The sequence below is a fragment of the Orbilia oligospora genome (genome assembly GCF_000225545.1).
Source record: "Orbilia oligospora ATCC 24927 unplaced genomic scaffold scaffold00188, whole genome shotgun sequence".
Taxonomy (NCBI): domain Eukaryota; kingdom Fungi; phylum Ascomycota; class Orbiliomycetes; order Orbiliales; family Orbiliaceae; genus Orbilia; species Orbilia oligospora.
This window is the reverse complement of record NW_011645745.1, coordinates 27,390-53,214: the sequence shown is the minus strand read 5'-3', so window position 1 is coordinate 53,214 and position 25,825 is coordinate 27,390. Positions and strand designations below refer to the sequence as shown.

The 25,825-nt window shown below is 45.5% G+C and overlaps 11 protein-coding genes across 11 annotated transcripts; 5 read left to right on the top strand and 6 right to left on the bottom strand.

The window, feature by feature from the left end:
* Nucleotides 1-830: 830 nt before the first annotated feature.
* On the top strand, nt 831-2,905 carry AOL_s00188g22 (uncharacterized protein; the record flags this gene model as incomplete). The annotated part of the gene is made up of 7 exons (XM_011128271.1): nt 831-1,116; nt 1,223-1,290; nt 1,361-1,675; nt 1,744-1,990; nt 2,066-2,158; nt 2,236-2,363; nt 2,432-2,905. The coding sequence occupies 7 exons, from the start codon at nt 831-833 to the stop codon at nt 2,903-2,905; spliced, it is 1,611 nt and encodes a 536-aa protein (XP_011126573.1).
* A 116-nt stretch (nt 2,906-3,021) lies between these two features.
* On the bottom strand, nt 3,022-5,282 carry AOL_s00188g21 (uncharacterized protein; the record flags this gene model as incomplete). Its single annotated transcript, XM_011128270.1, has 7 exons — nt 3,022-3,129; nt 3,197-3,229; nt 3,308-4,552; nt 4,625-4,809; nt 4,900-4,936; nt 5,017-5,049; nt 5,139-5,282. The coding sequence occupies 7 exons, from the start codon at nt 5,280-5,282 to the stop codon at nt 3,022-3,024; spliced, it is 1,785 nt and encodes a 594-aa protein (XP_011126572.1).
* A 486-nt stretch (nt 5,283-5,768) lies between these two features.
* AOL_s00188g20 (uncharacterized protein) lies at nt 5,769-8,553 on the bottom strand (the record flags this gene model as incomplete). Its single annotated transcript, XM_011128269.1, has 5 exons — nt 5,769-6,215; nt 6,295-7,690; nt 7,862-8,091; nt 8,172-8,283; nt 8,360-8,553. The coding sequence occupies 5 exons, from the start codon at nt 8,551-8,553 to the stop codon at nt 5,769-5,771; spliced, it is 2,379 nt and encodes a 792-aa protein (XP_011126571.1).
* Nucleotides 8,554-9,312: 759 nt separating this feature from the next.
* On the top strand, nt 9,313-10,515 carry AOL_s00188g19 (uncharacterized protein; the record flags this gene model as incomplete). Its single annotated transcript, XM_011128268.1, has 3 exons — nt 9,313-9,547; nt 9,629-9,878; nt 9,948-10,515. 3 exons carry the CDS (start codon nt 9,313-9,315, stop codon nt 10,513-10,515), a joined length of 1,053 nt encoding a protein of 350 aa, XP_011126570.1.
* Nucleotides 10,516-11,197: 682 nt separating this feature from the next.
* AOL_s00188g18 (uncharacterized protein) lies at nt 11,198-12,751 on the bottom strand (the record flags this gene model as incomplete). Its single annotated transcript, XM_011128267.1, has 5 exons — nt 11,198-11,739; nt 11,791-12,065; nt 12,142-12,181; nt 12,243-12,563; nt 12,673-12,751. The coding sequence occupies 5 exons, from the start codon at nt 12,749-12,751 to the stop codon at nt 11,198-11,200; spliced, it is 1,257 nt and encodes a 418-aa protein (XP_011126569.1).
* A 474-nt stretch (nt 12,752-13,225) lies between these two features.
* Nucleotides 13,226-13,649, bottom strand: AOL_s00188g17 (uncharacterized protein; the record flags this gene model as incomplete). The annotated part of the gene is made up of 2 exons (XM_011128266.1): nt 13,226-13,493; nt 13,624-13,649. The coding sequence occupies 2 exons, from the start codon at nt 13,647-13,649 to the stop codon at nt 13,226-13,228; spliced, it is 294 nt and encodes a 97-aa protein (XP_011126568.1).
* Nucleotides 13,650-14,938: 1,289 nt separating this feature from the next.
* AOL_s00188g16 (uncharacterized protein) lies at nt 14,939-15,766 on the top strand (the record flags this gene model as incomplete). The annotated part of the gene is made up of 5 exons (XM_011128265.1): nt 14,939-15,006; nt 15,086-15,113; nt 15,167-15,364; nt 15,418-15,552; nt 15,614-15,766. The coding sequence occupies 5 exons, from the start codon at nt 14,939-14,941 to the stop codon at nt 15,764-15,766; spliced, it is 582 nt and encodes a 193-aa protein (XP_011126567.1).
* An 848-nt stretch (nt 15,767-16,614) lies between these two features.
* On the bottom strand, nt 16,615-20,359 carry AOL_s00188g15 (uncharacterized protein; the record flags this gene model as incomplete). The annotated part of the gene is made up of 11 exons (XM_011128264.1): nt 16,615-16,667; nt 16,724-16,873; nt 16,925-17,565; nt 17,627-17,753; nt 17,806-18,050; nt 18,111-18,406; nt 18,493-19,438; nt 19,525-19,753; nt 19,814-19,883; nt 19,954-20,274; nt 20,333-20,359. The coding sequence occupies 11 exons, from the start codon at nt 20,357-20,359 to the stop codon at nt 16,615-16,617; spliced, it is 3,105 nt and encodes a 1,034-aa protein (XP_011126566.1).
* Nucleotides 20,360-20,869: 510 nt separating this feature from the next.
* AOL_s00188g14 (uncharacterized protein) lies at nt 20,870-22,789 on the top strand (the record flags this gene model as incomplete). Its single annotated transcript, XM_011128263.1, has 2 exons — nt 20,870-21,426; nt 21,493-22,789. The coding sequence occupies 2 exons, from the start codon at nt 20,870-20,872 to the stop codon at nt 22,787-22,789; spliced, it is 1,854 nt and encodes a 617-aa protein (XP_011126565.1).
* A 792-nt stretch (nt 22,790-23,581) lies between these two features.
* AOL_s00188g13 (uncharacterized protein) lies at nt 23,582-24,141 on the top strand (the record flags this gene model as incomplete). The annotated part of the gene is made up of 4 exons (XM_011128262.1): nt 23,582-23,654; nt 23,723-23,804; nt 23,875-23,890; nt 23,953-24,141. 4 exons carry the CDS (start codon nt 23,582-23,584, stop codon nt 24,139-24,141), a joined length of 360 nt encoding a protein of 119 aa, XP_011126564.1.
* A 115-nt stretch (nt 24,142-24,256) lies between these two features.
* On the bottom strand, nt 24,257-25,780 carry AOL_s00188g12 (uncharacterized protein; the record flags this gene model as incomplete). Its single annotated transcript, XM_011128261.1, has 1 exon — nt 24,257-25,780. The coding sequence occupies one exon, from the start codon at nt 25,778-25,780 to the stop codon at nt 24,257-24,259; it is 1,524 nt and encodes a 507-aa protein (XP_011126563.1).
* Nucleotides 25,781-25,825: the final 45 nt, after the last annotated feature.

Genomic DNA, 25,825 nt, shown 5'->3' with positions numbered 1-25,825 from the left:
ATCAAACACTGCAACCGGCTACACACCAATTGAGAGAGAGGCCCCTGGTTTTTGTTGAGCTGGGCTAAGTAAGTTATCTCCATTGACCCCAGACTTTCGGGCGCGGTGGCCTCCGAGCCCAGCTTTGTGCTGAAGCTACTCCGTACAATTTCAGAATTTCAGGGGCAAGTTTATCGTCCTGCATACACATATCCGTAGTCAGTTAAGCTTTCTCCACTATTTTTCAAAGTGTTGCCGGAAGGGGAATAGCACTTACCTCTTATCCATATACTACTACGTATATGCATACATGTACCGGGGTACGGGGGGGCAGAAGTACGTAGTTAGTACGCAGATACATTTCTTGGGTTTGTTTATGATGTGGGAACGAATGTGGATGGCTTCAATAACCTTGGCTTGGCAGAGTCCTCCTGTTGCCTTTTGATTTCAAGTATCTTACCTTTTAATTTTGCTTCTGACCGTTTGGGCTTCCAATTAACTACTCGTTGAAAGACATTCTCAAGTACTTCGAATTCCTTGTTTATTCTTTCAGTCGTTCTCCTTCGTCTTCTTTCTCTCCTACTCTCCCTACATCAAGTCTCCCCCATCGACGATATCTTTAAATTTTGCATAAGCATAATATTAATACCCACTTAAGTACTTGTATATACCCTTTTTGTCTTGTTTTTTTATTTTTTATTTTTACCTTTATTTTTAGGCCCCGGTTGGCTACAGTCGCATTCATCGACTACATTACCTACTTACTTACCTCCTTCCAAGCACCAAACTGCACCAGACCACCCAAAAGCCTGACCCCTGGCTTCCACCAATTTCGACCGGTTTCCCGTGGTATGCGTCTCATCGTCATAACCTACTTTGCTGTCTGCATAAATCGGATAAACGCATTTGTTCCCTGGCGACCGAATACATCGGATTTTGATCCAAGCACATTACATTCTATCGAAGCGTCCTCCCATGCCGTCCGACGCCATAAGTTGAGGATAGCCCATGCTAGTGCAAAATTCGAAAGAAGGACCGGCACTGGAGACCTTAACGCAGCTTCGTTTTCTCCTCTCACCCGAAGAGAGGATAAGACTTCAGGACCAGTCGATCTGTATTCCGATCCCAATGATATATGTCCGTTCCCCTAACCCCGCCCTCGTTATCTCTTCGCCAATGCAATGTGTATCGAATGGTTTGGTCCAACTAGGTATATGTTTTCTGACATATTGAAATCATCTAGCGTACTGGGTCAATGTTGATGTCGGTTCTTCCGGGAAATCCTTTCGTCTAGTAGTAGACACAGGATCTGTAAGCTGTAAACCCAACTTGGCAGTATTCGTGATTTTGATTTACATGTAAATCTAACTCGAATATCTAGGCCGACACATGGATCCCCTCGGCCGAATGCAAATCCAAAAGCTGTCTCGCTCACCGCACGTTCGGCCCAGATGATAGTTCCACATTGCATGTAACGAGTGACAAGACGTTCGCCATAGCGTATGCCAGCGGTAATGTCGAGGGTTACATTGCGAAGGATACTTTGAAATTTGGTTCCGTCACTATTGATAAGATGGAGTTCGGATTAGCCAAAATGGTCTCCGATGACTTTACGAACTTTCCAGTAGATGGGATTCTCGGGTTAGGTTTTCCGTCTGCATCTATCTTGAAAGTACCCACATTTATCGAGAGCTTGGTATGTTTGTGAACATGATTCAGAAAACCCTTTATTGGGTGAGTTCCTATACTTACAATCACCTTTAGATATCCCACAATGTTATCTCCAAACACATTTTCGGGGCATATCTCCACCGAACGGCAGATAATAAAAACGGAGGAACGATCACATTTGGGGGGATTGATGCCTCCAGAATAGAGGGTGGCGTCGAAGCCTTGAAATATTACGATGTCAATACAACTACTTCCCTTTGGTCCATTCGAATGTCTGATGTCGTCCTTGATGGGCAAAATGCAAATTTTCAAGAGGGCCGTAACGTCATTATTGATACAGGTACGCCGACTCCTACTATGGGGTTAAATTCCCCCGAATAGTCCAGTCCCAATTTCTAACTGAGAGTCAATCCAGGAACTGCCTTGATATTAATCCCCCCAGAAGACGCACTCAAGCTCCACCAATTCATTCCCGGGACCAAGAGTAATGGTGAAACATTCTATATTCGTATGTAAATTTCCCTCCCTAGTCTGGTAGTCAGTCCAAAACTAGACCGACGGTTTAACGTTCTGACTGTTTGATAGCATGTAATACGGATATTTCTCTCCAGTTTCAGTTTGGAAATGATGCATATCAGATTTCAGGGAAAGATTATGTTGGGGATCCGATAGACGCGCAGAAAGAGCTTTGTCTAAGTTTAATTGTTGGCAGGGTATGCACAACTGGCGCTTCCTTCAGCACAGTTCCTTTGAATAAGAGCGCGCTAACCCGAAATTTTAGAGTGTCGTTCGCGATGGTGCATGGCTTATAGGCGATGTTTTCCTGCGAAATGTGTATAGTGTCTTCGATATGGAAAATGGGAAGATCGGCTTCGGTATTCCTGTGCCTGCCGTTAGGGCATCTTCTACAAGTATGGAGGCCTTCCCCTCATCGTCATCCGATGCCGTTTCTGATACAATCAAAACGGCATTATCCCCTGTTTCCACGTTCGCTACTCATGATAGTTCTACAGTATCTTCAGCTATAATGCCCACACCCACCTCCACCTCCACCTCCACCTCGGGTCAGGTCAATTTCATCAAACCCACCGGTTCAGGATTGCCCGACCAAATAGCAAATTCAACCTCATCACCCATTCGTACTACTACCACCCCTTCCCTCGCGTCTTCGAATTATTCTAAGGGATATCGTTTTTGGGCATTATTCGCAATCTCATTGTTCACACTGCATAACATCATAGCGATTACGATCTAAGATTCTAAACACCCCTTTCCAGGTTGTATTTGTTACATAATTTGTATATAACCATTAGACCTATAGGTCCCGTAAACTTGCGCATCAACCAAGGACTATTGTGGGTATCACTCTAATCATCTCTCGGAGATCCGATCTCTTTGGATAACTGTGATATCTTTAACAAACAATTTCCCGTCATTCTCGACAACTTCTTCGAATACAATAAACTCCGGGTTGCGATTCTGGGAGCGTGAAAGTTAGTCAGATTTCAGGCCAAAACTGTAATTGCTGAACGAAGTGAGGACTTACATATAAAACTGAGCTTGGGTGTATTCTGACCTCCTAGTACTCCTCGTAGCCCAATATTAGCACATATCCTACTTTCAACGCCTAGGCGCCTTCATCGTCGGACATACATACCAGATGTCCTATCGTAGTTCTGAAAAGGCCGTTCGAAACTCGGAAAGCGGAGTTATGTTTATAAACATCCGCAATGCACTGCGTGATTGTTGTTGATGTCGCAAGTTCACTCTTGGCCGTCTTAATCCCTCTATGTTGCAGGATTCGGAGTAGCTGGTTTCTGATATCAACTGCCTTAAGCAGTCGCTGCTCGCTAAGCCCGTGCTTTTGACACCAATTCCCTCTCGCGGGCGCAGACCCAGATTTGATGAAGCCCTCGTATATATTTAACCACGTAATATCATCGCCTTCCTGGGTAACGAACAGTCGGCTTTTTTCATGGTCAAAGAACTCCCCCTTTGATAAGCGCACCGCGATCAGAGATATTATTTGGTCAAAACAGCCCCTTTCAAGTGACCTCAACAGCATAGCCCCATGAAGTAGCTTCAAAGGAAGTTGTGCCAACCGCTCTCCAAAGGGGTTTGTCAACTCTGCACTTTCATTCATAGCACCAATTGCGACGAGCCTATCCAAGGCCTCAGCTACCATCGAAGTCAAAGGGGGGGACAAGTAGTCGAAACGCAGGATATTATCGACCCCGAGAGACTTTAGTTGGAGAATCGAGCGATCCAAACAGGTTCTCTGAATCTCTGGTGTCTCTGTCTTCTGAAAGTTATCAAATTGGTCCTGGGGATATAACCTATAGCACTTTCCTGGGGTAGAAAGACCCGCAATTCGGGTTCTCTGGTTTGCAGTTTCCTGGCTGATCTGTTGAGTCCTAGCTAGGGTCGCAAGACCATAGCGACTATACCTCAGCTCCTGGAACCCAGAATCGACGACGATAGCCACCGGCATATAGCGGGCAACCAATCCCGCCCGAAGGGATGTAATAATGACATAACTTGTGCTTTCGGTACCTTTAACATCGCTCTCAAACCTTTCAAGTTCGGGTAGAGAGTTAATCAATCGCAAATTCGGGGGTCCGCTGGAGGACCACGAGGAGTCTTCAAGTCGCCTTTTTAACTCATACCCTTCTCTACTTGGCAAAAATACCACGGTATTGCCTGGATCATGAGTTGCAAAGAGACTTAAAACGGTCTCTAGTGCGGCTGTAATGTAATTGTCAGTGCTGACGGGGATACTGTGTAAGTCTACAGTGTAAGTCGAGGTATTTAGGGATAGAATTTTCGCATCTGGCAGGTATATTGACAAAGCATCGAGAGATTCCTGGGTTGCCCCAGCTATGAGGATATGAATATCATCTCTCTTTTTCAGAATTTTTTTCAATAGCCCGAGAATTAGATCCCTACCCGCAAAATTTGGAAAATTAGAATTTACCCTCGAGGTGGTCCATTTAGGGTAACTCAACGTTTCGAGGGTCCGTAAATGATACTCGGCGATGATGACGACTGAATAGCGGCTTAGGAGAGGATCTGCGAGTGCTTCCTGAATTAGAAGGCATGCACTTGTGTGTAGGATTTTGGTTTTCGGAAGTGACGAGGTTTCAAATAGGACAGAGTACGCTGCATAAAGGGTGCATTTGATCGTCAGCATCATCGAAACTAGGCCGCAAAACCATGGGTTTCTTTCTTTTGGGCAGATTCCCTACATACATGTTACTGAATCTGCGGATTGGACACTGGACTTTGTCTATACAAGTTAGCGTCTATGTAAGTAGAGACAAATAAGAATGCATTGGTAGAATATTGGATGGAATGGGGATCTAGCACCTCAGCAGCCTGTCTTGCAGCCGTGTCATTTGCCTGTTCAGAGTAAGTAGATATTAGAATTTGTCGGTGTGCCGGTATCTCGGATGTATGAGCACATGTTGTATCTATGGGATGATTCTTACATGAACAAAGCATATCAAACCCCCAGAAACTCCCCACCCAGCATTCAGTAGATAGTTGGACAGCGTTTCCGTTGACCCGTGAGTAGTGTTAACCCATATTGTCACTCTCTGGTCATCAACAGCCTTCTGTACGAGTTTGTCCATCTTCAAATTTAAAGGTACGACGTTGCCGCTTTGTTGGGAATTGTTGTTTTATGAGACAGTTGTGTGTTGGAAGGGATCTGATGGTCGTCGTGGATCAATTTTCTCACGGCGGTCTTGTAACCAATTCTCGATTGTCTAAACACGAATTGAACGAGTTTCTTAGTTGGTATTTACTATAGTTATAACGACACAAAGAATGTGATTATAAGGGGCCGCAAACACGCCCATGATCTGATATCCCCAAAGCCGATGCTGAGTTCCACCCAGTATACGTACCCACCAATGCCTATATTGCCCATTACCTAGGTACTTAAGTAGGTATTTGCTTTATATCAAATAGAAGCACGCTAGCAGAGATCATACAAATCTACAACAGCTGCGATTGGCCAGCCGGTTTAGACACTCTAGGTTCCTATTGATGGAATTTCCGGCCTAGATGATCTTACACTTTCAAGGCCATTTAGATAAAAGTTATTTACGTGAAGCTTATCGTCTTGGAGACACGACGCCAGCGGAGAACCCCATTTCACTGATGCCTGTCATCGTCCTTGAAGCAGACTGCATCGTATTGGATCTCTGGTGTTCGCCTGGGATGAACTGCACGCCAGGCGCGAGAAACGGAACAGTAGCCTGTGCTGCCGGCCCGAGCACCGCGGAGAGAGGGGTACTAGGCACTGCCGAAAACGGTGCTGGGCTAAGGGGTTGGAAGTGAACCGGGACATTGTTAGGAAACGAAGCCGGGGGTGTTGTCATCGTAGAACTTGCTGGGACAGGATGCGAAGGGTCGTTCAGGCTCCTGAAACTAGAATTATGCAAAAGAACCGTCACCTCTTTGGTTAATCTAGCAACCGGGGAAAACCCCCCCAGAGCTTGTTTCGGAAACCCGAACTCAGACGACCCTGCCTTCAATAATTCCCCAATTGACATGACCGACTGAAATTCCGGAAGGTTAACTTTCGGACCAAAACGGATTTTTTTTTTTTATGAAAAAAAAAGGGGTCGAGGGGCTTACGGTTACAAATCGTGTGATATCTTCAAAGAATCGCCTTCTCTCTACCCAATCTGCATCTCGAATCAAATCAAGGCGAGCCTTAAGGCGTTTCGCCACGTCGGAGCCATTGTTACAAATCTTGTCCAACTCGCGGAGCTTTTGCAATGTCGACTGCTGGACATTTTGCTGAGAGGCTGTTTTTTTTATGGCATCCGATAAAACAACGATAAGTTGCATTGTTGCTGCAACTGTGGTTCCGAGCCTATCAAATAGGATTTCGTCGGGATTCTCCAACGGGTTCTCAAGAACTGTTCCAGGCGTTGGGGGTAAGAAACCTGCTTCTTGTACAGTTCTCTGATTCGTTACAATATTCGATACTCCCAAGGGAGAGGGGAAGGGTAGTTTGATTCTATTGACCATAATGACGTTTCCAGAGCGAGTGTTATTTGGGGGCATGATGTACTTTCGAAGGACGGTCCAAGCCTGTTGTAACTCCACCAGAGATCCAAAAATCGCGAGAAGGATTGTGCGAGTATACCGTGATTCTATATGGTTCGCTGCGCCGTGTATTACTTGTTGTAATTGGTTGAGGACGTGTTTGAAAGAGAGAATGGTAGTGTGGGAGGTGTTCAGTAAACCATCTAGGGAAAGTTGGCCATCTCTTGCCTCGCAAAGTTCAAGTGACTGGATCAGAGAGCTAATATTGAGATTTGCAGCCGGAAGGACACGGTCGATACCTGTTGTTTGCAACCGATTGCGTTCTTTGAGGAGGCCAACATATGAATCTATTGCGGGCAGGACTTTGTATATCGAATATAAGATGCTCCTAGCCGTTTCCAGTATTGTGGAGCTGATAGCCACATCTACGCCTCCATACTGCTTTAATGTTCCTTGGATACGGCGGAAGTAGGGCCCAGCTGAACGTGTGTCATTGCGGGGTGTAGCCCCGGAGAACGAAGACGCGGCGTCCCCGTTGTTCGGGACATTGCTAGCTCTCTGGGCAGCTTCGTTCATGCTAGAATCGTAAGAGATCCCGCGAACGTGATGTTTTATAGTCCTGACTTCATCGACTGTTCCAAGTATGTTCTTTTGGCCGATGTAACCCATTCGTTTCGTTGCCCTGTTCGCAGGCCCGCTTTCGCTATTGCTCCTTGACCGTTCTGTGGCCTGCCCTGAGATAGGCAAGGCAGGTGCTGTTAAGGACCCGGAAGGTTGGGGGGCACCCCCAGCAAATTTACGCTGAAGATTTTTGAATGGTATCGCTGGCGCACTGTCCAGGTCATCGGGAGCCGACGTTTCTATTCGCAATCGAGAGGATTCTTCGGCCCATGTTGATGTAGGTTCCCTACCAACTTGTTTATTGGTCAAAGTTGCGAGTTTCCCAATGTTGGAATAATCTGTATCGTTGTCTCCATCACTGTAGTAAAATCATGAGCATGGCTGGACCAAGAAGGAGGAACAACTAGTTTGTGTAATTAAGGCTTGCCTAGAATTTGAGTCCTCGGTTTCATTTGAAGCAGATTGCCTCTCCATATTTTGCCTGAGATGAGCCTTGAGCTTCTCAAGCCAGCCTTCCTTATCTGCATACCCATCGTCCTCAAGCTCATACAATTCCTGTGGTAGATCTATAAGAGGATTGCGATCAATCCTAAGAATTTTCAATTCATTCATCTGACAAATATAGTTGGGTAGGGTGCGCAATTTATTTTTGGAGAAACACAGCACTTTAAGTCTGATCAAATGACCGAAGTCCGCTGGCAGTTCTTTAATCCTGTTCCGACTGATGTCGAGAATTTCAAGCGATGCCATTTTACAGAGCTATAGAAGTATCAGTTAGTTAGAAATTTGGCGCTTTTCTTAGCACAAATCCTAATTTAAGGGCTACTTAGGTGACTTACGATGACAGGGAAATCTCTAAAGAAATTAGACCTAACATTGAGGTATCTTAGCCGGGAGCAAAGCCCAAATTCTGGATCGAAAGATGATAATTGATTGTGGCCCAATGCTAGTCTGAAGTATCGATATGTTAGCATATCAAACAAGAAGCGCTAGAAAGATCGATAGCATTGATCTTAGGGTTTCCAACCTCTCGACATCATCCTTCACTATGGCTACAACCTCACTAGGGATGGACCCTATTTTCCGGGAGCTCAGATCCAAAGACAGCCCCGCACTACCATCCTTCCGCTCGGATGAGGCTTGCTGTAACGCAGATTCCACAAGAGCCACGCATACGCTGGTTGTAATGGGCGCGCCCAGCTTTGCCTTGCGGTTCTCCATCCCTCAAGCTGGCAGTATTGCGAGGTGACCTCAAATTCAGGGTTTTTGGGAGATTATGGTGAACAGGAACTGTAGGTTGAGGAACGGAGCAGTTAAATTTTGTGCTTGACTGGGGGTTAGTCTCGCATTGCAGACTGAGATATGGATTTGGGAATAGGTACAAGACTAAGAGAAAGAGATCAGTAAATCGATTCTAGTAGGCACGTAGGAAACCTCAAATCCGAGCTGGTTTAGGCCGGGATGTATGAACCAGAGGAAGTATCCAACCAGGCACCTACAGGACCAGGGTTGGTATTCTAATCGAGGAAAGAGCTTAAGAGTAAATCGAATCGAATCGTGACAACCGTAACCGTGCCGTTGATAACGTTATTCCGATTGATGGGATCCGGTAAGCACCTAGGGGCAGACTTAGGTAAGCTTAGGTCAGAACTTAAATATATATAATGTGAAACCAGGTACCACCGTAGGGTATAAACACGCTTCGAGGTTCAAGCATCGGTAACTGATCTCAATTATTAAGTTGGCTAATAGGTAAGTTTCAACACTCACCAAAGCACCTACGTCTCCCGCAGGACAGGTATCAATTGGGGCCGAGGCCGAGGCCTGCTGTAGCTCTGTACCCTTTTTGTCCATGCGACGTCCGGATTCAGCCCCTTTTGTCTTGGTTGGAATTTACAACAATTCGCAACACATATAATCCGACAGTACGATCAATTAAGCCACGATTGGGTCGACGATACTGCATGCAATTTTGCCGCGATGTCCCTGGGTTTGGGCAATTTGAAGAAAATACCGATATCAATCTTTCATCACCAAATCGACCTGATGAAGGTGCTATTTATCTTAGGGTATCTGTGCCTAGGATCTTGGGCGCAGGGCACTTCTTCAATTCGATCTCGCATTTCAGTTACATTGACGGCGGCCGGCGCATTGGGAACTTTCAATCCTCCTTCAGACTGTTCTAAGTTTTCGGCCTACTCGACACAAACTTTAGGTGGGAACACCGGGTCGTAGCATTCTAAGTTATTTATTTGGCATAACTCTCTTTACTAAGCCTCCAGAAATGTGTGTGTAGTCTTTGGGGACGGGAACACGCGATCCTTTACGATAACGTCATTCAGGCAGGGCTGCCAGTACGGTGGCCCCCATACGACGTGTTGCCCGCCAGACTACGAACTTGGTCAATACAATTCCCCAGGAGTGTGCCCCGGTGGGTACACTACGCTCGGGGATATAGAATTTGTTGCCGTGAGGAGAAGCACTGAAGGCTTTTGGATAACGTACCCAGCAATTGGAACCACAACAGGGAAATTATGCTGCCCGAGGTCAGTCAGAGCAGCTTTGCGATCCTCCTAACTGAAATTGGCCGAGTCCCTGTTTTAATCGGCGGATAGTGCTGCCAGTTCTATAAAGTATAAGGCCGATGGCCCCGTCCCACTCTGTCTAGCGACTTCGAAAGGCCCTACAATAACCGAGGAAAAGAGTGTCATAAACCATGAGTCGGTGTATTTCGGCAGCGCCGTTATTGTGATACCCCCAGGCGCAACAGACCCACCGCTTTCTACAATAGGAGGAGGGGAAGGCACAGAAAGCCCAACCCCTCGCCAAGCATCACCACCAACAATAGAACATAGCTCTTTTGAACCACCCAGCCAATCGGGCACTATGGCGGCCCCGAGCACGAGCTCTGGCCTGCAACCCCAGGAACAAGGTTCACAGGAAAGTCAGCCCTCCGGTCTATCTGGGGGTGCTATTGCTGGGATCGCTGTTGGAGTATCTGTGCCACTTATTCTTGTCGGACTATACCTTGCGTACCGTTTTGGGAGGCGAATGAACCGGCCACCAAAACAGCATAAAGGCCAAGGGGTTGAAGTTACCGCGCAAGAATACTCTGATAACGGTAGGGAAGGAGGTGTCCTTTTTTCACCTGAAATAGGCGGGATTCGGTCTAATGGCGAATAATTGGTATTCGAAAGCTGCTATTTGTCAAGGGAATTATCTCTCGTATGCACAGTAGTGTTTGGCAAGTAGATCAAACTCTTCAATCAAACTAAATAAATAATAAGTAAATAAATAAAATAAAAATAAAATAGTAATGATGATAGATAATAATGTATAATAGTAATAATAATAATACGGAAACAGGTGCGTCTACACAGTATATATGTAGCCAGCCCATCGGTCTCAAATGTCTAGGGTAGGGCTTTTGTGTAACGATTCGAGGTTTAACGCAACGACAGCTTTTTTGTTTTCGTTTCCCAGCCTGGCCCGCCGCAGCTACATCTTATTAATCATAGAAACATACGCCATATCATCCGAGTCCAGGTATCACTGACGTCATACTACACACAAAAGCCATACGACTGCCGGTCGCTCTGTGAGGAATCGGATGGAGATATTTTGACGCGAAGGTTCATCTGGGAAATCCAGGTGGGACATCTGATCTTTAGTGAAGATTTTCGGAAATGCCGATTGGAAACCGTACAGCGGAACCTATATTACCCCATCGATATTTCTTCAGGTTGGTTGACGACCAGGGCGTTACATTCGCCTAGCCATCCTTCGGCTATTGGCGAGATAGTAGAATCCAAGTGTAAATGGTCGTGGGTGATTTAAATCCCGGGCCGAGCTTCCATCCGTCATACTAAGGTTCCTCGTCATCCGTAACATCTACGTCCTCTAACTCACTTCCGAGTTCCTCCTCAGCAAGGTTTCGAGAAGAAGTCCGTTGGCTTATATTCAACCCAGCATCGGAGTCATCTGAATCGGATTCACTAGTGACATCGCTCCCGTCGCTATGCTGTTCGTAGTCGTCATCCTCTTCGTCGTCGCTGTCGTTTTGATCAATCCCTGCAATTTCATTCTCGGCGGCTTGGAGCTCGCTTTTCGCGCCCGTGTTTTCTTTTATTAATGAAGATGGTATCTTCGCGCGCTTTGTTTCTGCCATACTGGCGTCCTTGAGCTGATTCCTCCGAAGGAAATCGTCGATAGCAGGATGTTCCACTTGATCAATCATAGAGAACTCTATCTCCTTACTGCTAAATTCGGCAGTTGTTTTGATTGTAAGACTAAAAGTACGCTGGGTTATACTTGAATAACTGCTTGACTCAATTGAATCGAAAGCGAAACAAAATAGTGGCTTTTTGAACCCCCATATAATTGCGTCCTCCAAAAAGAAGAGAAAGCCTTAGCAATGTTAGTGGGGGAGGATGACATTCGCTCGAAAGGGGTTTGTACCTTCTTTGGTTCCGAGGTGAGATTTAACATGGTATGAATTTTCATTCTTGCGATATGAGTTCACCGTAAGGGATCGGAAGACTTCCGGAGAGGGCTGCATGACATTCATGGGAAGGATGCGGTTTAAGTTGTCTATTATAGTCTGTTTTATGCCAGTACTTTCACCTGATGTTTCGCCCTTCGGTGGGGTATCGGTTACTGTGAAGAGTAACGGGTCCGTGGCAGTATCGGTTATTCCATGGCTGTTCTTCGCGAACACGGCGAAGTTCCATTGTCTAAGAAAGGAACGACATTAACTAAATCAGAATCATTCTACTGGGTTTAGAAGGCGACAAAACGGGGCAAACTTACCTCGCGGCTTTTTCTGGAACGGGGACACACGCAACGTAATCTACAACAAAAATCAGTCGTTGGAGGTTGAATTGAGATGTAGTCACATTAAGACTACTTACCAATTTCGTTTAGATGTACACCGAACTCAACAGATTCATTTGGACCGAAAGCTCCAAGAGCAGTGGCAGTTAACACCAATGCGAATTTCTTTCGTTGCGGAATTGAGAAGGATATGTCCGGTATGCGGAGCAAAGCTGGCTGGGAGCCCAATTCGGCAAGCAAGGTCGATTTGCTAAAGACCTCAATCTGTGAACCGGTGTTGTTTTCAAGCTTCCGACGTTTGATAGATGGGCCATCTCTGTCTTCGATGCTAGCTTGCTGGATTTTGATGATATAACGGGATATCTGGTGGAACAAATCAAGATATTGGGGATTCTTGGCTACAATTGTCATGTTAGCACCCCGGTTACATTGGGTATAAGGGATGTTTTATAAGAATTGGTATCTTGGTCATGGGCGTGCTTATGGGGGTATATGGAGTCTACGTACAAACGTGTTCCAGTATCTCCTGGCGTAGTAGAGGGGCATCGGAGAACGCCTCTTCGAGGGCGGATGTGGGTACCGACATTATGTAAAGTATAAGTCCAAGCCGGTGATATAGTTATGGAGATTGGGACTGGAATCGATTATAGGAAAGTGCCCAAGTGTAGTAAGTAAGTGAGTATCTCCTAGGTACTTAGTATGTCGGTACCTAACTATTACTTAAGTCAGCAAGTAAAACTTTTGAGTAAATAAGCTCGAGGGCTGCTGTACTTGAAAGATAAGTACTCGGTATTTATCTAGTGCTAGGTACCTACCTCTTACTTGATGACTTGGGAAGTATGTATGAGGTAAAGAATAAGTGGGTACCAACCTAGGTAATATGCGTGTGCGTGTGCGTGTGCGTGGCTGAGAAGAGAAGAGTGAATAGGTGAATGGTGAATGAGTGAAAGAGAGTGTTGTTGTTTCTTCACGCCCAACCAAGCCAGCCACTTCCCTTACATAAGTAAGTACCTAGGTAAGTAAGTAAGTACCTTCCCAGCCGCATCAGTTCCAGCTCCAGCTACAGTTCCAGTTCCAGTTCCAGTTCCAGTTCCAGTTCCAGTTCCAGTTCCAGTTCCAGTTCCAGTTCCAGTTCCAGTTCCAGTTCCATCCTACTCCCGCTCCTGCTCCTGCTCCTACTCCTACTCCTGCTCCTACTCCTACTCCTGCTCCTACCGCCATCACCACCACCACCACCACCACCACCACCACCACCACCACCATCATCATCATCATCATCACCATCACCATCATCATCACCATCATCACCACCACTACCACCACCACCACTACCACAATCACAATAAAATCACAACCACCACCGCATCACCACAATCATCATCAATCAATCTACAGGAATCATCCCAACGAGACGATAAGCAAGCTTCAGGTTCATAATATAAAATCTCAACCTCGCACGCATTAACGCTCATACACTCATCCATCTTTATTTACTTACTTACCTTACTTCCTTCCCTACTTTCTTACTAACCACCACTTCACTCTTATTACTACCCCAAAAACAAACAAAAAAACGTCAAGGTTAGTTTACATATAGGTGTATTAGCAATATACCACCATATCGTTTGGCCATACGTTCCCATCAAATACCGCCTTGTCTTGCCTTGCCTTGCCTTAACTTCGTGTGTTTCCTCATATCTCTCTGTCTCTACCTGTGTCTCCAGTCCCGGTCTCTCCTTGTGCCTTATCTGCCTATTTATTTGGGTAAGTGAGTGATTGTTCTGGTCGAGAAGTCAGTAAGTAGCACTTTGCGCATGCTGCCTCTCCCGTTGCCAACATCGTCGTCATCGCCTCTAAGCGTGCTTTCCCATACAAACTGGCAGGAACAAAAAAAAAAAGAAAGAAAGAAAGAAAGAAACTGGAAAGGACAGGGCAGAAAGGCTTCTTATTTGCCTCTTTCATTCATCAATTACTTCATGGAACTTTAGCCCTTCTCATTCTCGCTCCTTTCACGCGCTGCTATCCGTCATTATCATTTTGGCCCGGGATTTCGTTTTCATTTTCATTTTCACACGCCTCAGCATCTGCCTTTTTCTGCCTTAGCTGAACTGAACCCCCTAGCTTTCTTCTCCCTCTTCTTCTTCTCCCTCTTCTCCCTCTTCCCTCCACTCTCTTCCCCTCCCCCTTCCCCTTCCCTCTTCAACTTCACTTCTTACCTGTCTTGCCTTGCCATACTTCCTCATCGTCTGCCTTCTCGCTGGTTATTCCAAAAAAAAACTCGCCTTAGCAAACGCCTACGACCTTTCCGCTCGAACCCCTTACAAACAAACCATCACCATCGGCATCACTATTGTTGTGGTTTCATATCCTCCCAAAACGTAGTCACATTTCCCCAATCATCCTCCCGACCCTGCTTCGTTTCATTCCCTCTTTCTATCCTCTAGCCTACTCTTTTCAACAGAGGACTGGAAAGCAGCCCGGGAACAAAAATAATAATAATAATAATAAATAAACTAAAAAAAGGGAGAAAAAAAAAAGACAGAAAGATAAAAGTGTTCCAGGGCTCCGTTCACATTCCCTAAACAATTCTATATATTCTCTTGCCATATTCCTCTCCCTCCTATACCCTAGTCCCTACAAACCGTCTACCTACATCCGATACTGCACTGTCCTCTTTTGACCATTTCCTCCACTCCCACTTTTCCCTACAACCCCCGACCCAAATAACTGACACACGCGACTAACCCATTCAAATTTGAACCTATCTTTCTAGATGGCTGATATTCGACGAAAGCTTGTTATTGTCGGCGACGGCGCGTGTGGCAAAACATGTCTTTTGATGTGAGCACCCGATCCTTCCGAATACTTCTCCCTCCCCTAACGTGTCGGGCCTGTTGACTGACTCGGTCGTTTTCCGTAGCGTCTTTTCTAAGGGAACCTTCCCCGAGGTATGAGAGTGAACCCAATGCGATAAACTAGCCTTAGTCTGACAACATCACAGGTCTACGTTCCTACGGTATTCGAAAACTACGTTGCCGATGTTGAAGTTGACGGAAAACATGTTGAACTCGCTCTTTGGGATACAGCTGGGCAGGAAGATTATGATAGACTTCGACCACTCTCCTATCCAGATTCACACGTGATCTTGATTTGCTTCGCTATCGACTCACCTGACTCTCTTGACAATGTTCAAGAAAAGGTTAGCTATTGCGGCATCGCTAAATTGAATAATATATTGCTAACACCTTTTAGTGGATCTCTGAAGTACTGCACTTCTGCCAAGGCCTCCCGATCATTTTGGTTGGATGCAAAAAAGATCTAAGGTTCGATTCTAAGACCCTTGAAGAACTTCGAAAGACATCGCAGAAACCGGTCACCCCAGAAGAGGTAAGAATAAGATGCATTCTATATTTAAGATGTACCGCTAATTAAATGGTGGTTGTGACAGGGGGATGACGTCCGTAAGAAGATCGGGGCTTTCAAGTACTTGGAATGTTCTGCCAAGACAAACGAAGGTGTCCGTGAAGTCTTCGAGCACGCTACCCGCGCTGCCCTCCTCACTTCGAGGAAAAAGAAGGGCAAGACCTGCAGCATCTTGTAAACAACCAAACCAAGGGCACATAGACATCGTTGTTGCAGACAAGCGATTGAACCAAGGATAGGAATGTGAACTTTCTCCTTCCATCTCAAGACAACAAGTTTGCGCCTTGAGCGTCAAATCTATCATGTCGCTTACGATGAACCTAGCACGTGGGGCTTTTGGGGCCTTTTTTTTTTTTTAAACCTCTTCTTCTGGGGCGACTGTAATACTACTGTTGTGCACCACCATCTAGTCACTAGGGGCGAACCACCTGTACTTTGGAAATACCGGATAGCTTCTTTGACGCTGAACACTCCCTTTTTGGGCCTGTACTTTAGAATCCCCTCCTGTCTCAGGCCGCCCCGCAATTTCCGTTCGGCTTAATCACTGTCATAGATTGTAATGTTCTTTTTTCTGAAGATTCCTAATTGCTTTGCTTTTACCGTAGTTTTCCTTTTTCTTTCGTTCTCCAGTTTCTTCGCTCTCGATTCAGCCTTTTAGTCGCTAGCATGTCAGTTATCCAGTTCTAGCGCAATTGCCTGTCATATCCTTCCCGAGTACAATCAAATGAAAACACCGCCCTACACTCCCTTTTTTTTCTTTCGAAAGTCCAAGGGCTAGCGTTTAGACTGGGACTTGCTCTTCCCTTATAAGAAAAATCGTGCTGTAGGCTATCCCAAGTGATGGACCTGTTTCCGGGCCACCCACATCATCCTAAATTGGGCCAATATATTTGTATCACTGTATATATTTCCAACTTGAGTACAAAAAAATCATCCTGCCAGCAGCTTGAAGGCGGGCATATCGTTTACGTTATCTCAATGAATTATTTGCTAAGCAGGCCAGGCTCCTATAATCAAGCCCCCTTATTATCCCCGCCTCTCTGCCTTGAAAGCTTCTATTCTATTCCTCAACTCAACATCTTAAAACAGAATTAGCTTAACACGATGAGACATCGCTATGCTAAGAACAACTTACTAGGTATTACTTGATCGAGCGTAAGAGGCGAGCGGTTGAAAGGATCGGTAGGGTCACTGAGAAGATGTGCCTTGATAGTTGAAAGGTCGATGCTAGTTTTCGAGGTGGGGAGTATGACAGGATTCTCCATAAGTGTAAATAATAAAGGATCTAGAGGTTGTATTAGTGATGCTCCAGCTAAGGACTACTACGGCGGCATACCTAAAAATTCATCGGGTACTTCTCCTAATTCTTCTTCTCCTTTCTCATCAGCTCTTTTGGCTTCTTGGACCGCTTCTGCCATCTTCTTAAGCACCAAAAGCTCTTCAGGGGACTTTAATCCATATCTAGCAAGAATGCCGTAAGCTCTTGAGAATAAATCTGAGCTATACGAACGTCCGTCCATCGCAATTGCCCTCACAAATTCAGAACGGGTCCCTAGGTTTAAATATACATCGATCACCTCAGAGAGGAGAGCTCTAGGGTCGAATCTATATTTTTTGGGGTCTTTGACGCGCAAGTTGGAGCATTTCGGCCCAACCAACGCCACAAGATTATAATCCAGCATTCCAGCTAGACGATGTACTAACTCGGCTGATACAAAGGCATCGGGAATAGCGGCAGTGAACCTTTTGACCATTAGTACCGTCTCATTAGCAAGGCTCACATACGTAGTGGCATGGTGCTCATTCGAGGATAGTAGCCTCTCTTGTTCCGCCCTAGCCCTGGCGTCGCTAGAATCCTTTTCAAGTTCGTCTTGTAAACGGTGGATCTCTGTGAGTTTAGAAAGAGATTCATCTAAGAGAAACGTAACATCATTCAAAAGGAGTGCAACAAATCTGACGAAAAAATCAGGGTTGATGCTGAGGTTTTATTAGATTATATTCTGCAACCGAAGTTTTCAAAGTCAAGAGCAAAACGTACCGACTTTCTTGTCCGAGTTTCTCCCGATAGGTCGGATTTCGCCAAATTGATTTGACGACCTGAGAGATATTGTAACGAATATTAAACTTGTCATAAAACTGGGTATGCGCTCCAGTTTGTTCAACCTCTAGGTTAATGTTAGCTGATGGGAAATCGATAGTCGAGCCGAAGGATCTTACCGATGTAAAAGGACATCAAAGAGTGCATGAGGTTATCTAGCGCAAATTCATGACCGTTCAAAAGATCACCCAGAACCCCTCGATCGCCACTACCAGGGCGAATGGGGAGAATACCGAGATACAGGGATTCGACCAACTTGGCCTTCAAGTATGGGTTTTTAACATAACTTGACATCCGAAGCAGAGTAATAGCCAAAACCATTACACCATCGCTTTGTTGTGTAGTAACCCTCGATGGATACGATCTAAATATCATAATTACTATAACGAACCAAAACCGACTCCTGGATATGCAAAGCACTTACCGCACAACGTGACAAAACACCGCGGCAATATCGTCAATCATATACTCTGGCAAGTTCGAGAACTCGGGGATAGCACTTGCAGGAAGCGGAAGTTTAAATCCTTTTTGGGGGTACCCCATTTCCGGTGAAATAAGTCGAAGGAGCCACACCGTTAGATAATTCATAAAAGATAAGGCTTGGAGCTGTGAGCTTTCGTCAGCCAGGAGCCCCTCGAGGGCAGCTTGGTATGAATAGCCTTTTTGGAGCCTTTCTTTGAGCAGCTTTAGGCTAGCATCAAGTTGCGCAAGTTGAGGCGACTAAGAGTACAGTGAGTAACTATCATACCACACTATCCGGCCAAGAAAGACAGAAAAAAGAGGAAGAAGAGATAAATATTCCTTACGTTAAGAAAACGTTCCCGCTCTTGTTCGAGCCTCTCAAGATTCTTCTCCATATCTGATAAATGATGTGACAAGTTGACAGCGTTGTTGATGCAAGCAATATATCCCACGTGATGCGCGGCCACATTTAAGAAAAAAACCTCCGAGTTAAAATTCGGTTTCCCTTCAATTGTGCTTTCGTAAAATGTATCGGAGGTAGCCTGATCGGCATATATCTTTGTCTCATGCTTGATATCAACCCTGGGGTATTGTCTAAAGTATCGCGCGTCGATTTTGTCGACCTTGGAATAAGTAGCATCCATAAACGGATCACACAGCTTGTTTAGAACCGCAGTGACATTGAGTAAGAACCCATCTGATGAAACTGTGTTTTCTTGAACTTGGAGGGCTCGTCTTTTCGAGTTCGAGTTGACCACAGTGGCAAAAAAATCCAATACCCTGCCTCGCGCTGTTGGGGACGCCCTGACAAGGTAATTGATGATAACTAACAGTTGGTCCTGGTAAGTTTTGATAGATATCCGGAGAGAACTACTAGCTAGATTTAGTGCAGCGGGAGCTTGTGTTTTAGGGCTAGGATAGTACGTCTCGACAACGCGTCCTTGAAGGGGCGAGATTCTAAAGTAGGGTCCGAGGAGCGTCTCAACTTCCAAATCAGGTGGGCGTAGGCTAGAAGGTAAGAAGCTAGGGCTAGTTGCGAAAAGGATAGCCATAGACTTAATTGTGACGAGGCGATAAAGCGCATTCGTATATATTTGATAGTCGTCTACTAGTTCCAGGTGTTTCAATCCAGAGCTCATATCATTAAAGGCTTTAAGAAATACTCCTTCGAGGTTGGGGTTTCCAGCGAAGGTTTCGGCCAAATCATTAATTAGTTCGGATGGGATGGCAGGTTCCCCGTCGGAAACTTTTAGCAGTCCCTCCGCGAGATTGAAGGGACGAGAGGATGTGCTTGAAACAAGGGTAGGATAGTAAGTTAGTCTATTCCAATTTCTGCAGAGGATCTCGGGGGGGGGGATGAAATCGCAAGCACTTACTCGAAAATATCCGGTTCGACAAGAGCATGGCCACAGAAATCGACACAGATTCTTCGGAGTTCGGCGACAAATTTTGTTTGATAAGCTACATCCAATCGGGGATTCGGTGGTCTTTGTGCTATCGATATAATCCGTCTATAGGAGTCTCGAAGAAACACAAAAGGCTGTACAGCTATAGAAGCTGCTGATATGATTATCTGGTCGAGATCCTGAAGTCCCAACCTGAGCTCTAAAGAAATGTAGTTGTTAATATTCATAGTAAGCAGGCATTGAGCAGTCTAGATTGTACCTCTCCCTTGAGCCTTGATTTCATCGGATAAATCGCTAAGATAGATACATTCTTCAGTAAAGAGTCGTTCCTAGGTAGATGACATGATGTCAGTTGGACAGCAAACACTGTTGGGGAAAAGCACAAGAACTCGAACAAACTTGAACTGTAACACGAAAGGTTTGAGCAATTATGTCGTTCTCCCACTGCTCTAGGGATATAGTAGAAGATGCTTTCGAATTGCTGTCTCGCTGGGAAGGATTTTCACGTGCATGATCGATGGGGTGTCCTGAGGAGGGCGAGACGGGGCGTTTTAAGGAAGGTAACGGCTGTGCTATCAAGCTATGGGTTGTTGGGCCTGCAGACGGTGTTTGGGATTGTTGACGTGAGCTGCTGGGGGTGGCCGAACTCAAGGGAGACGCAGAACTTTCGGAAGCGCTTTTTAACGAGGCTCCAAGCCGGGCTAATCTTTTTAAGCGGATCTTCAGGGACAAGATTAGCAAATTGTACGAAGGCCTTTAGATCGATAAAAGCGCTTACAGTCTCCGCATCAGGAGGGTTATCCATCCCAAGTGAGTCTGGAAATTGAGGAGGGGTGTCACGGTCTGGGTTCGAGTACGGTGGGGTTGAAGGCGACTTGGACGAAGGAATAGGAAGGGCAGCCGAAAACTTTCGTCTCGACTTACTGTCGATAGGAGTTCTATAATTCTCTAGGAGAGTTACTTCTAGGTATCTACCTAGGTACTTACGTATGTAAGGGCGGGCTTGGAAGCAGTCAAACCAGAGGCGTTATTTGGCAGTAAATGCTTCAAGTACCCAAGTGGTGAACAGGATCTCGTTGGTGAGAGCAATCCAGCAACAGTTCCCTAAGCTTAACTACTTAAGTAGATTGACAGGGAGCAGGCTCATATAATTAGCGAGCCTCCGTTTGCTTGAGCCGCTAAGCGTCTGTTTACATAAGCAGTAGTGTGGCTAATGCTCTGTTTCCTTCTCTCTTTTTTTTTACAAAAAAAAAAAAAACTAAGCAACAACATACAACTAGTCCGTATCATACTGATATCTTGAAACTCAGTCGATATGACATTCTCTGCGCTTCTCGACTCGTTTGTTGGCGCTCGAAGGAAGGAACTGCCGAAATCATCATCATCATCATCACATCCAGAGGAGCCATTACAGAAGCGTCGAAAATTACATTCTCCTGCTCCCGAGATACCGATTGAGACGACTGGCAATAACTGTCCCGACGACTGTATATCTCTTGGCGAAGAAAACAAGAATCTTACATCATACAAAGCACATTTTGATATACAGGAAGCACCTCGACCCTCTGTTATTCTCTCGACAGTTGTTCATCCAGTATTAGGTAGAGTCACAGTATCGAATACTCAACTGCTCTCGGAATGTGCTGCCGACAATTCAGAACCATTTCAGGTACGCAGAATCAAACCCCATATTCGTGAGACTATCCTAATCATGCTCGCTACTCTACAGTCAGGTGAAATATCTCCATACCGATCCCAGCTATCCCGATATATACGTAATTATGCGGATGTCGCCCTTGCAAGTGCTTCAGGGACAGATCGGGGGACCTTTCGTCGGCTTGTTTGTTCACACAGCCTGGCCCACGTTCTAACGTACGATAACTGCAATACACCAAGATACATCATTTCGGAGACAGTCTAACATAGCATAACACACAGGACTCGCCAAATAGTGCTTAAGAACAGCGCCAGGCTTGCAAAACAAATTAACAGCGGTGGAGACGAAACTGACGGCAGAAGAGATCAAGGGTTCACAAGGCCAAAAATCCTCTTCGTTCTTCCGACAAGAAACTCATGCTATGAAGTTGTCAACCATATAATCAGTTTTGCGCAAGGACATGGCTGCGAAAATAGGCAACGTTTTAACGAGGAGTACGGTCCCGGTACTGAGAGGCAGTTCTCCAACACTAAACCCGATGACTTCAAGGATTTCTTCCATGGCAACAGCGATGATATGTTTAGGATTGGGGTCAAGCTAACCCGGAAAACCGTTAAACTATTCTCAAAATTCTACCACTCGGATATTATCCTAGCAAGCCCTCTCGGACTCAAGTCGGTGATTTCATCAGCAGCAAAAGGTGGCAGCGATACGGATTTCCTCAGCTCGATAGAAATTCTGTACTTGGATAGTGCAGATGCCCTCCAAATGCAAAATTGGGACCACGTAGAGTCAATATTGGCTAGTATGAACCAAATGCCCAAAAATGCACATGATTGTGATTTCTCCCGTGTGCGGAACTGGTATCTAGGCGGAAATGCCGCTTCATTTCGACAAACCATCATATCAACCGCCTTTTTATTCCCAGAAACCAACTCTCTTCTTTCCAGATACAGCAAAAACTACAGGGGATTAATTAAGTTTCATAACTTATACACTGGAGAACTTAGCCCATACATACCCCAGGTTTTCACGAAAATACAGTCCACAAATCCCGCGCTTGACCCCGACATCCGATTCGAATACTTCACAAAAACAATTATGCCATCCTGGAAGAATGGCGGGATAATAGATAAAGGGGGGCTGCTTGTTTTTCTATCATCGTATCTAGATGCCATCCGTCTCCGAAACTATTTCAACAAGACCGGTCATAGTTTTGGCGACATCAACGAGTATACATCGGCATCGGATATAGCGCGTTCTCGTGCACATTTTTCGTCGGGGAGGTACAAGATCCTCATTTATACGGAGAGAGCGCATTATTTCAGAAGGTATGACTTGAAGGGTGTGCATAACATATTCTTGTATAGCATGCCCGGGAATGCGATGTTCTACCAGGAGCTTGTCGGGTTCCTGCGGGGGAGTATATCAGATGGTAAATCCCAGCTGGAGGAGTCCAAGGTTCGAGCGCTTTTCACGACGTGGGATGCCTTGAAGGTGGAGAGGATTGTAGGCAGCGCAGCATATGACGAGATCAAGAGGAACGATGTTGATAGTGTAGATTTTGAGTTCCCATAACTTAGTGGCTTCAAAAATGGTTGATGTTCAATTCATTTATGGTTGGCGCGTTTCGACACGCGTTGCATCTCCAGTTATTTATCCAATGAGACGAGAAATCTGTACATTGATAGTTAGGAAAAATGTTTATCCATCGAAAGTCCTGGTGGAAGATGGGGAACTTACCGCCATAACGATACAGCAAATACTAACATAGGGGGATAACCGTTCGCCGATCCGTGCCGCTTTCCAGAACCTTAGCAGAATATATCAACTTAGACAAGCTCGAAGGGTGGAAATGAAAAATTGGGAACAGTTCCCGAGACGCACACTCCCCGGAAGCCATGTTTATGCCTGTCGACAATAGTAGGGAATACGCTCCGAGTATATGCACACGTGCAAATGAAGAGGAGAATCACCAAAAGGAGAGACTGGAAGTTGAAAAGTGCAGACTGATAGATTGTAGTAAATAATGTTAGCCCGTACCCTAGAATTTCGCTTGACAAAACTTAGCTACCATTTTGCTCTTCGTTGTCCTACTGTCAGGGAGAAATATATGGTGGAGGTTGAATGCAGTTGGAGGGTTTTGGGAACTATAACGCTGCGTCTGCTGACTTTATATTTGGCATATGTTCGTTCTGATATTGGTGTTGTCGGTGTTGTCGGAGGTGAGTTTTGGCAACAGCGCAACTTCGTTCACGTGACTTATCGGGGGTGACCTCATCGCCGCCAACTGTACACACATACGCATACATAGTACACGGTAACCATTTCAACCACCAAATTCAACCTTCCTTTCCCTATTTTTGCACCATGGAACCAAGAAATGAAGGCACTCGAAGAGGCCCGCGGCCTCAAAGACGCCAGCCTTTCTTCTCTAAGGACTGTATGTTGCAAATGCCCTACTCGATTGAGATTCTGGTATTGATGATCTACTTGATGCGCATGCTCTAGTGAAAGTTATCATGTACGCGTTTGGAGATGATTTCCAACCTTTCACAGAAAGTGTCAATACCCTCGATGAAATCGTTACGGAGTAAGTTTGTCAAGTAGACATATCCTTCAGGACTTAAATTCTCAGTAACCCAACCTTCACTCCCCCTTAGATACATCATTGAAATGGTGGGTGGTTGATTCTAATTTAATCTCCGAAAAATCAAATATCCCACTGACTTGCTCAATAGTGCCATGAAGCTGCAAAATCTGCGTCGCACGCCCGACGGAACAAGATCAAAGTAGATGACTTCAAGTTCGCGCTTCGCCGGGATCCAAGAAAACTTGGGAGAGTTGAGGAATTGCTTGCGATGACCAAAGTAATCCAGGATGCACGCAAGCAATTTGACGAAACTGGCACTACCATCAATCCTAGATAGAACAGTGGGTTGAATCCTTCGTTAAGATGGTCAAGTTTAGTTCGCCTTTAAATTAAACAAGTACAGGTTTAAGTTCCTCGTATCAGCTAGTAACGACACAAGAGCCCCCTTCTTTTCAAAGATCTTTTTTCATCCTAGGAAGCCGGTGTTCTACCTCGGATATCTCAGATTCATTCCCTCCTTGTTCTATCCATTTCATTTTTAATATCTCCCAGACCTCCCTTCCCCTTTTCTTTCCAGCAAGTATGACATGCGCTCGAAGACACCACAGCGTTGCATCCTGATTAATGCAATAGCCCCGGTTCATGAAAGCATCAAAGACTGCATTTAGTCTCTGCAAGGTCCACGGGGTATATCTGACGCTCCCATGTAAAGCGAATCCTTTGAATAGAGACTGGAGAATAGAGGCCTCAGGGTTGATCCCACACTCTGAAAGATCGTTTAAGAGAGATAAAATTTTTCCAAAGTCAGCTGTTTCTCTAGCATGGTAATCTATGAATATTGCGAAAGATACCAAGTCCGGAGCTAGAGGCGCCAGGCGCAAATCCATCCTTGGGTCAAATCCCTGTTGGGCCAAGATCCATCTTAGGTTCCGGATATCCTTGTGAAGTTTCCGCGCACTTTGGTCTTCCGATGATGGTTCTGACTTCAATTTGGTAGGCAATTGTATAAGGTGCATTAAAACATCCTCGGCGGCTTGTGGCTCTCCTGCGTCAATCAACGCTGTCATCACAGCGTTGAGGACAACGATATCCACGACCTCTCCCGTTCGAATGAACTCCCGGTAAGCATGTCGTATGCCTCGGCCATCCCCCTGCTTCCCATAGTATATTATAAGATTGACATAGCTGAATCTGTCCATTGGTATGTTTCGCCTTTTCATCTCTTTTAAAATCATCAGAGGGAGATGCGCCATGTTAGAATTTGTTGCAAGGTGGAAAAGTATGTTAAACGTGGTAGCATCAGCTAATACCCCAGCCGACCTTTCCATCTCTTTCCAGAGAAATAGACCTGATTGAAGATCATGGTCTGTCAGGTGACGATAGCACTTCGCAACAAAGCTAATCGCGGTGTTCCAGTGATACCTCGGAATTGGAACTCTCCCTGTTTTCATATCATCGATGATTGTAAGATACTGGAGCATGGTGTTCTCATCGCCTTTTTTGATGATAGAAATTCTAGAAAGCAGTCCATAAACTTGTTCTTGTGACAGGTACTGAAGTCGCGGAACGGGAAGTTGAAGATAGGATTTAAATAGTTGGTTTGGTTTTGTGGACTTGCAATTGAAGCTTCCCCAAAACGTAACGAGCCGGCTATCGTTCTGAAGACCCGTCAGGCTTTCCTCATTTGTCCGCTTCAAGTCCTTCGCCGATTTGTGTTCGAGAGCAGGTGGAACCACAGATGCGGCTTTGCTGATGGCCTGTCCTTCCCTACCCCCATATTTACCGTCACCGTTTTGAACACTTGTAAATCTTCGGCATAGGATATCATCCAGCACTCTCAAGTTTGTAAGTCGAGGGCATGGTGCTGAGAGAACCCGGGTCCAGACGGGAGACGCCCTAGGACGGCTATAGATCTTCCATAAGGAAGAAGTCTGACGGCCTATCACTTCGGTTCGAGATAGTATGTGGGGACGCATACATCTTCCGTTTGGTTCGGTTGACTACCACAACCAGAAAGCAGT